Source organism: Orycteropus afer, unplaced genomic scaffold (assembly GCF_000298275.1).
Source record: "Orycteropus afer afer isolate SDZICR_OR568_19922 unplaced genomic scaffold, OryAfe1.0 scaffold00188, whole genome shotgun sequence".
NCBI lineage: Eukaryota > Metazoa > Chordata > Mammalia > Tubulidentata > Orycteropodidae > Orycteropus > Orycteropus afer.
Genome location: NW_006921775.1, coordinates 2356074 through 2366263, shown reverse-complemented (window position 1 = coordinate 2366263; position 10190 = coordinate 2356074). Strand labels below are relative to the sequence as shown.

Sequence of the window (10190 nt, the reverse complement as noted above, 5' to 3'; positions counted from 1 at the left end):
CCCAACCTTCCTTCTGAGGAGTGGCTGGTGGGTTTGAACCTCCAGCCTTCTGGTTAGCAGTCAAATGCCTTAGGCACTATGCCACCAGAGCTCCTACTAATTGTCCCAGCCCATATATATTCCAAAGTATGAAAGTAGGCCTTCCCAGTCCCTTAGGAATACATGCCTCCAAAGTCAATGGTGGGTGCCTACAAGTAATTTACAACCCATCACTCAGTAAGACCATCCCTTCATCTTTGATCCTTAGAATCCCATTTGTGCTAAGAACTACGTGAATTATGTCCCACACATCATTAGAGAACCAGTGATGCCCTGTTAAGTTCCATACAGGGGGACAGCATGATGTTCTTCCAACACATTCTGACCCTAGCAGTCTAGGTTGCTCTATGGAGCCTGGCTTGAGCTCCACTCAACATTCCTCTCTGTGGAAGTGCTTCTCCTGTAGACAATTCTGGAGGAGAGGCATGTGGTGCTTCAGAATAGCAACTTTGATGTTGTCTAAGGGAGCTGGTACACTCAGGATAGATTGCCAGGGTGCTCCCACTCAGGACGAGGCACAGAGATTTTTAGCACCTGCCTGATTTCAGGCTCCCAGGTGGCAAGCTTCTGTGTATGCAACACCACTGCTGTCCCTTGCCTAGGAAAGTACCAGGTGATCGAGGGCATCATCTCCCCTGTCAATGACAAATACAAGAAGAAAGATCTCGTGGTGGCCCGCCACCGGGTGGCCATGGCCCGGCTGGCCCTGCAGACATCCGACTGGATCCGAGTGGATGCCTGGGAGAGTGAGCAGCCACAGTGGATGGAGACGGTGAAGGTGCTGAGGTAAGATGGGCGTCCTCTCGTGTGATAAGCCAGGGGAAGCATCTGCACAGCCCAAGAGTGAAAGGTAGGGCCTGAGGACTGCGTTGGGCTTCACCCAAGCCTTCTCACCCAAAACCAAGAAATATTTCACCTTTGGGCAAGACACAGATAGATTCCCATTCTCAGAATGGTCCCTGAGCACAAAAAGTTACAAACCAGTGCCTTCTAGCCCAGGATCAGGACACACTTTGTGGAAATACCCACTCTTGTTTGCTAAGGGCTGTAGCATTAGGGCTCCAGGGCCACCACTTACTACCTATGCAATTCTGGGCAAGTGACTTAACTTCTCTGAGACACATTTTCATTTGCAAAATGAAGATAGTCCACCCTAATGAGGATTAAAAATGTAAATAACTTCTCAGGTGATCCAGACCGCATAATAATATTTAGGAAAGAGGATTTTTTATTATTATGTCATCATGGCCTAGGTTGAAAACTGCATTTAGATAATAAGCCATCTTTTCTAGTTGTACAAATCCTGGGTACTACAAATTCAGACTTTTATTTAAAATAGGAAAAAAAAAAAAAAAGCAGACTACGCGTCTAAAAATAGTTATTCAGGATTTTTTTTTTTCTTTTGGAATTGCTATTAGTGTTCAGCATTAGTGATGTAACTTTAGAAGACCCTGCATCGTAGGGCGACATGTTACTGATTTGTGTCTGGGAACCTTTAAAGGGAGGTTACCGGAGAAGCCAGGAGGTCCCATCTGTGGGATCCACAAGCCCACTGCCCCCAGCTGTCAGAGCTGTGATTTGGGCCAGGCCCACCTGTCACAAATGAAACCAGCTCTGCTTGAAGGGACTGCAAACTGTGGCCCATGTCTTTAGTCTTTTTTGAAACACTAGGATTGTTGGGGAATGGGAGGTACAAGGAACCAGGTCAAATAATTGGCAGCCCTCTTCATAATCTGTTTTTCACTTTTCACTTATCCTCAGAGTCACTTGTGAGTGACTTAACCTTTAATTTCCCAGTCGTGGTTCTTATTATTTAACTTTTACTGTGGAAAGAACTGATTGGAAGCATTCAGCAGTCACAGGGTTTCTTCAGAACCTATTGTCAACTTAAAAGCAGAACAAGTATGAAATAATTGTTTAGTATGCATGTTGCCTTTTTTTTTTAACCACCCATTGGTATAAGCAAAAAATCTTACAATGGAAGTTATATAAAAAATAAATTGACACCTAGATTATCCTTTTAGGATGAGACATATAGTCATCTCTCATTTATCTAGGCTAATGGGAAGAGATAGAAGCAAAGCAATAGATAATCCAACAAGTCATTGAGTTTTGTTTGATATGTAGTCAGAAACAGACATTTTTTTCTCTGCCACCCTGTGAAAGGCAGGGTGGCCTGGGGCACAGGCTTTGGAGCCAAATTTACTAGGCAAGTGACATGTCCTAAGTGATTTAGCCTCCCTGGGCCTCAATTCCTCACCTAATAAGACAAGGATGACATCACCTTCTTCATTGGAATGCTCTGCAAATTAAATGAGATGATGTCGGCAAAACAGCTGTTTTATGGTAAGTGCTTAATAATGTTAGCTACCTTCCACGCATCCCTAATATTGGCTCATAATTTATCCTCAAAACAGAGAAGCCATTCATAGATAAATAGAAGCTGACCCCAGTACTACGTAATGTGACTAGTGTGTCTGCTGCAAAATGCAAGGGTGAGCTAATATTTTCACTGACCGTATTTTTTCTTTTTCTTTCTTCCTTTTTTTTTTTAATGTTTTAATGTCCTCTCAGTCCAGTGCTTCTCAATGTTGGCTGCACCCTGGTATTGCCCAGGGAGCTTTTAAAAGTACTGATGTTTGGGGCTCACAGAGAGACCAGATATAATTGGCTGGGGTGGGGTGTCATTGGGAATTTTAAGAGCTCCCCTGGGAATTCTAATGTATGGCCAGGGTTGAGCCCCACAGTCTCTGACATGAACTGTTTTAAATCAGGCTTATTATTGGTGCTGAGATCCATCCAAACCAGTGTTCTCAACCTGGCTGTAAGACTCACCTAGGAAGCTTTTTAAAAATTCTCACCTCCTAGACATTCTGATCAATCTGGGGTAGGCATAGGTTTGTTGTTGTTTTTAAATGTCCCTAGATGATATATTTTTTGCAACCATGCTTGAGATGTTATAAATATTCAACACAATTGTGTAAGACAGCTCATTAAGAATTTTTTCATTATTTAGAGTGAGCTTCATCTCCAAAATGTATCCATTGCATTATAAAATTTGTTTAACTACTAGTGTTTTCTTAAAATGATCAAATGCATTCTTTAAGATATTAAAAATCTGGTTAAAATTGTAGTCAGATGGTTTTAGAAACATGGTAGAAATCTTCCCCGCCTTTTGCTCCACTTAGTAGCCTCTTGATAGGGTCACAGACACTACATAGTGTGACATTGATGTAAATTGTGTCTTAGTGATGTCAGTGTCATTTTGATGTAAACTAGCCATGGGGTGAATTCAGAATTCTCTTTTTCCATATCAGGTTGCTTATTTTTACTTTTTTTTTTTTTTTTAAATCTAGGCCAACTTTCATCCTTTAAAAGCTTTCATGCTTTTGATAACATTTCATTCAGTTCTTCCCCATGTTTGGGTGAGGGGCTTGGTCATAATGTCATTTGAAGTGATCCATCGCCATCATCATTCTCTCGTGTATCCTCATATTGTCCTCATTTTATAAATGAGAAAAGTAAAGCTCAGAGAGGCTTAGTTAATCAAGGGCCCACTACAAGTAAGAGCCCCAGTCTGTTGGACACCAGAGCCATGTTTAAAAATGGGAATTCCATGTGAGTAACTTTGCTTTTGCCGTAGTGACCCTCTGATAGGTCTTCCCTGGAGGTCAGTAAAACTGCTGAGGTCATAGATAATAGGTTCTCAGGTCAGTTCTCAAGGCCTGGGTACCAGGGTAACATTCAGACAGACAAGAAGAGCAGAGGCCTCTGTCTCCACAAAGGCAGAGTGGAAGTCTGTGAGGAAAATGCATTTGGTATGAGAGTAATCATTTGCACACCAAAGCTCAGAGATACAGCGAATAATATTCAAAGAAGGATTGACTTGAATTAGGAGCTTCAAAGTAAGTAAAATAAAAATGACAAGTACTACCTTTTATTCATTGCTTACTATATGTGAAAATGCCAGGCTCTTTCACATTTATGATGTCTAGTCCACTCAGCATCTCTGAGTGATAGGTGGGTTTAGCCCCATTTTACAGGAAACAGAGGCTCTGAAGAAGGTTAATAACATACTCAAATTCTACAGTTAGTAAGTGGAAGTGAGACTCAAACCTACCTCAATCTGACGCTGAAGCCAGACCAGCCCAGAAGTGCATCCTCAGAAGTAAAGTTCAACAAAACCGAGCAGTAAGACAGACAGTAATGGAAACAACCAGAGTCCAGCTAGGCCCTAAGAAGACTCAGCTGCTGAGTGAGGCAATTAGGAGGGACTTTAGATTTGAGCTAAATGTACTTATTCATCCACTCCTGCCATTCCTGCATTCAGCAGACTTCAGTGGGTCATTTCTCTGGGTACTTAGAAGCCATGAAGATGAATAAAATGGATGCCTCTTCATAGTCAGCAGTGGGAATGGGTCAGGGTGGTGGAAAAGATTGAGTAATGATAATGATAACAACTAATTTTGTTGGGCACTTTTTGTGTATAGGTTAGTGCTAAGCTTTTTATGTGCATCACCTCACATAAGAGTAGATACTCTGATTATCCCCATTTTACAATATGAGAAAACTGGAGGCGAATTGCATAAGAAGCCCACCCAAGATTCCATAGCTACTACTTGGAACCAGAATTCCAACCCAGACAGTCTAATTCTAGACCTTAACCTTTGCACTGCACCCCCTCCCATAATCAGCATTGGGCTGCTTCCCCAGCATTTTACGGGGAAGAAGCATGTTCTCATTAATGATCTTGGGCTCCTTAGTATAGATAAGGGTGCTGTTAATTTTCATACCCAGTTAACATGAGCTCATTGAGGCTTCAAGGATGTTAGTGACTTTTCCATGGTCATACAAGCAGTGAAGCCTGAACTGGAACCCACTCACTCTTGGCTGCAAAGCACATTCTTTTTCCACTAGGCACTGCTGACTCCCCAATACCACTCTTAGTAGATTCAGTAAGTGGGAGATAGAAGATCAAATTGATAGGAAAAAGGGCATATAGTGATTACTTGTTTCTGTTTAAAAAAAAAAAAAGAAGAAGAAGGTATAGTATCTCTTCCTTTGCAGAAGATAGATTGCTAAAAAGCTGGGCAGGCCAAAATGGTATTCAGTGTAATCCTATTTTAAATGGTAACATTGAATGAGCACCGTGCAATGTACTTTGTGTGTATTAAGTCTTTTAATTTTCACATCTACCATTGGAGGTGGCTACTGTCATTGTTCCTCATTTTGCAGATGAGAAGACAGAGACCTGAAATGACCAGGGACACACAGCAACCACTAGGAGAGCTGGCACTCAATCCAATCTGACTCCAAAATCCTGACAATTGGCCTTCATCCTACTGAGTTCTAAATTACTAGCTTATAACCTTTGAGAGTTACCTGTGGGCCACATACTATGCCAGTGCTTAATGTATATTAGCTCATTTTCCTTCACAAAAGTCTAAAAAAGTAGGTGTTATTATCCCAACTTTACAAGTGAAAAACCGAGGCTCTAAGAAGGAGAAGATGGTCTGTGTGTATGTCACACAATGAGGAAATGCGGAACTATTTTCACTCAGTTCTGTCAGATTCTAATTGCCCATGCCCTTAACTGCTCCTCAACACTGACTCCCTTTATTAGAAAGTGAAAAGGATTAAAAGAAAATGTTAAGAGTGGACTTACGCACATTTCTCTGCTTCCCCATGGGTCTCTCAGAAGGCAGTGAACTGTCTTGAGCAGGACACTCCATGAGGACCCAGGCAGCATCTGCTTTCCACCCCAGCACCTAGCACAGTGCCTGCCACATAGGAAGTCCTCCACAAATATTTGGGGAATGAGTGAATAGAATCAGGTTGAGACTTAAAATCCAAGAGCCCCTGGATGGCTGGGGGCTGGAGGATGGACACAGCCTGAACCCTACATTTACAACACAGGCATCACCACAGTGAACTGCTCCTCCGATCCCAGTCCCAGACGGAAGGCCCTGGTGACAAGGCATTCTCCCCAGCCCCTGCAGGTGAGTGCTGACCCTCTTGTCTATAGAAGGTGAGATAGCTGTCAGGCATTCTTGTGGGAACTAGGGCGACAACAGCCATGAGGACTTAAGCCCAGCCCTCTGGGCCCAGATAAGGAATCAGGCCTGCCTGGTTGAATGACACTTGGGAAACTGAAAGGTCAGATTAGGCAACTCACCACCACCACCACCCCCTTGTAAATTATTATACTAATTTGGTACTTCCTGCTCCAAATGAGCTTACCTTCCCTTGTGATTTGTGCTTGTGACATGGATTACAGGGATAAACTGCTGAAGTGATGCTAGGATTCTTTTAAAAGCCTCAGCGTTTTAAATGTGACATTGAAACACTTCACCAGAGAGAATAACCCTGTATAGCCATTCTGTAGACATTTCATACAATGGTTTATGAAAACAGATGAGGAAACTTGTTTTTAAGGACTTTAAAGCCAATTTGGATTATGCTCTTAATTTATAACCCTGGGTTTTTACCCTGTTGTCAACTCCTAGTGTTTGGTGGAATCTTGTTGCTATGACATCAGGTCACTCTACCTTTTTTAATGGCCACTCTGGTGCCCAGGGCCAGAGGCACAGATTTCAGAATTCCAAGATTCCAGCAGGCCAGTCTGCAGGGCCTCCCACTGCGGGGCCTCCCATCTTTGATTGGTGGGATAAAACATCCAGATCAGAAGGGTTTGGGAAAGCCAAAGTTAAACAAACCTAAACTAATTTCTTTACTGCAGGACTTTTCAGAGACTTTACTGTGTCCAGGAAGTTCTGGTGGCATAGTGCCTAAGGCATTTGACTGCTAACCAGAAAGCTGGCAGTTCAAACCCACCAGCCACTCCTCGGAAGGAACATTGGGCAATCTACTTCTGTAGAGATACAGCCTCAGAAACCCAAAGAGGGGTTGCTATTGAGTCGGATCCAACTCCACTGCAGTGAGTTTGGTTGTTTTTTTTTGTTTGTTTTTTGTTTTTTTTAAACTGTGTCCATGTGCATTGTGACTCTGTAAGAAAGACAAATAGCCTATAGAGATTCTCATAACTTTTGGATCGTGGAATCTTTTTTTAATGCATATTTCTCAGACTTAGTGTTCCCCAGAACACTGACTGGAAAACGCTCTTCTAAAAGGACTTGAAAATGCCACCAAAAGGCTGAAGTTTTATGAAATGCACTGAAGCAACTGTCCCCAAAGGCTGGTCAAAGAACCACCCACAGGGACTTGTTAAAACACTAATTCTCAAGCCATTCCTCAGACCTCCTGAATGGGCGTGGGGGTCTAGGAATCCAGATTTTTAATAAGTACTCTGGGGATTAGAAGGAGCTCTGGTGGAATAGTGCCTAATCCATGTGACTGCTAACCAGAAGGTTAGTGGTTCAAACCCTAGCCACTCCAACAAAGGAAAATGAAGCAATCTACTTTGGTAAAGATTTACCACCTTGGAAACCCCGTGGAAACACATGGCATACTATGAGTCAGTATCGACTCAATGGCAATGGGTTTGGTTCAGTTTGTTCTTGGGGTTGGCTTTATAGATAGTTTGGGGAACTATGCATTGGAGTAGGGATCTAAGAGAGGAGTTATAAAGTCTTCTCTATAATCTACTTGTGTAGTGTTCATTATCTTCCTTTGGTCTCTCTGTCTCTTCTCCACTGCCTACATGGACTCCTTCTCATCTGACCCCCGTTCATGACATATCCCTGGTGTTCCATCCTTCTCTCTGTATCATCTCTGCCTCGGCAGTCCTTCCCCACCCTGAGCATCTTCCTGGACCAGGCTCTGGACTCATGACTCAAGCTGAGAGCAGAGACAACTAGCCCAGCCCCTGACCAGAGCTGAGGAAACCAGCCCCTGAATGGTGGGAAGCCAGGCACTGTGATTAGGAAGGCTTCTGGGAGGAGAGGACCCTTGCACCAGGACTAGTAGGACAAGACAAGTAGGTTATCTGGGGCTGGGGTCATTTCAGAACAGAGGGGCAGCCTGAGTAAAGCAGGAAATAGGAATAGCTTCACCACTTTGCAGATACTTTCAGAATCCCAGCTCTTTGCCTTCTCCCCAACTCTTACTTTCCTCCCCAGTGGGGCTCAGTCAGAACCCACTTTCCCTGTGAAACTGGCCCCAGCTGCCTTCATTATTTTGGGCTCTCTCCTTCTTCCAAGGCTTACTTCACATCATGTTTCTAGTGGCTCTTACCCTACTCTGCTTGGCACTATAATGTTAAGGTTTGCCCCTTATCTCCTCCCCTTTCTCTCTGTTCAGTCCCTAAATCCTACTCATTTTGTTCTCTTCTAAAGCAATTGGTGAAAAAAAAAATATATAAGTGATAAAGCTGAGCTGCTCTGCCATACTTGGTTAGAGGCACTGAGTCCATATCTCTCTATACTTCCTTAAGTAACTTCTCTGAAATCCTCACTGAGTCTGAGCTATTCAAAAATCACTTATTGAAATATATTCAAAATTGCTGTCACTAGGTCCTTGGTGATGTGAATGGTTAAAGGCTGGGCTATTAACTAAAAGGTTGAGGTTCAGATCCACTCAGAGACACCTCAGAAGAAAGGCCTGGTGACCTGCTTCCAGAAGGTCACAGCCATGTAAAGCTATAGAGCACAATGGTAGTCTGCAAGACGTGGGGTCACCATGAGTCAGAATTGACTCAGTAGCAAGTGGTTGGATAAAGTTTAGTCCAGGGGCCAGCAAACTACATCCCATAGTCCAAATTCATCCCAATGCTTGTTTATTTAAATAAATTTTTACAATGAAATACTACCATGCTCATTTGATTGCTATGGCTGTTGTGCTACAACTGTAGAGTTGAAAAGTTGTGAAAGAGACCGTATGACCCACAAACCCTGAATATTCACTATCTGGCTCTTTATCAGAAAAGTTTGCCTCCCCCTGCTTTAATCTCTAGTCTAGAACTCCTATGTTATTCTTAGAAAAGTTCTTATGACTTTATAAGATTAGTATATTATGTTTTTGGGTTTTTTTTTTTTGCAACACTTTATACTTGTTACTTCATGGATATCATTTTTAATAATGGTTGATTCATTGTACATAATTCTGGGTTTAATAATTTGTAATTTTAATATTATTATGTCTTAGAATAAGCAAAACTATGTAAATGATTCTTCCTATAGAAAATTAAAGTGTAAATAGTAGTAGCATATATATGGACAACATCGTGGATACTCATTAGAGTTTCTATGGTTTCACAAATTCCTTAAAATATGTTGTACATGAAAACATCCCCAAAATTGGGAATTTTTGATAGAAAAATATTTTTCTCTTACTCATTCTTTTTAAGAAACTATTTGGACTGTCAGTGGTGGTAGTTTTTGATGCTGCGAATGTTGTCTTATCAGTTGTGCATCATTAGCATTATGGGAAATTACTCTCTTGTTTTTCACAAATAAAATGGGTTGGAAATTCAGACAATAAATAAATAAGAGAAAGTAGGCCTTTCTATTTATCAAAATATATCAGGGCTTTAAAAATGTTCATGTCGTTTGATCAATAAGCACTCCTTTGGAATCTGGCTAAGGAAATCATTAGAAATTGAGACAATGATTTATGCAGAAATCACAGCAGTCTTTACAGTGGCACAAAAGCAAGCCCAATATTTAGGCATAAAACAAAAACCAAAAACCAAACTCACTGCCGTTGAGTGGATTCTGACTCATAGAGAACCTCATTGCGTTTCCGAGACAGTATCACAACGGAAGTAGATTGCCCAATCTTCCTCCCGCTGAGAGGCTGGTGGGTTTGAAGTGCCAACCTTCTGGTTAGCAGTCGAATGCCTTAGGCACTGTGCTACCAGTTCTCCTTTATTTAAACATAAGGCATGTTTAAGTCAATTATACTGCATACAGAGGATGAAGAATCTACACAGAACATTTTCCTGATATGGAGAAATGTTTATGAAGTGTGGAACAATGAGGATACAATATTGTTCTAGTTTCAAGTATGTAAAAATATGTGAATATACTTTCATATGTATTTGCATGTTAAGAAAATACACCAAGAGGAAGTTCTGGCAAGATGGCGGACTAGGCAGAAAGACTGCACAGACCCTCTTCAACGAAGAAAAGGGAAACTAATTAACACAGACACAGAAGATAATCTTGGACCACTGAGCCTTGAAGGGAAGGATA

The 10190-nt window shown here is 41.8% G+C and overlaps 1 protein-coding gene across 1 annotated transcript in view; it reads left to right on the top strand.

Annotated features, from left to right (window-relative positions):
* Positions 1-10190, top strand: part of NMNAT3 (nicotinamide nucleotide adenylyltransferase 3) — a 123525-nt gene that overhangs the window by 97042 nt on the left and 16293 nt on the right. The window contains exons 2-3 of the mRNA XM_007947514.1: positions 642-825; positions 5956-6038. Coding sequence (XP_007945705.1) covers positions 642-825; positions 5956-6038 — 267 coding nt within the window. The remainder of the gene's footprint in view (positions 1-641; positions 826-5955; positions 6039-10190) is intronic.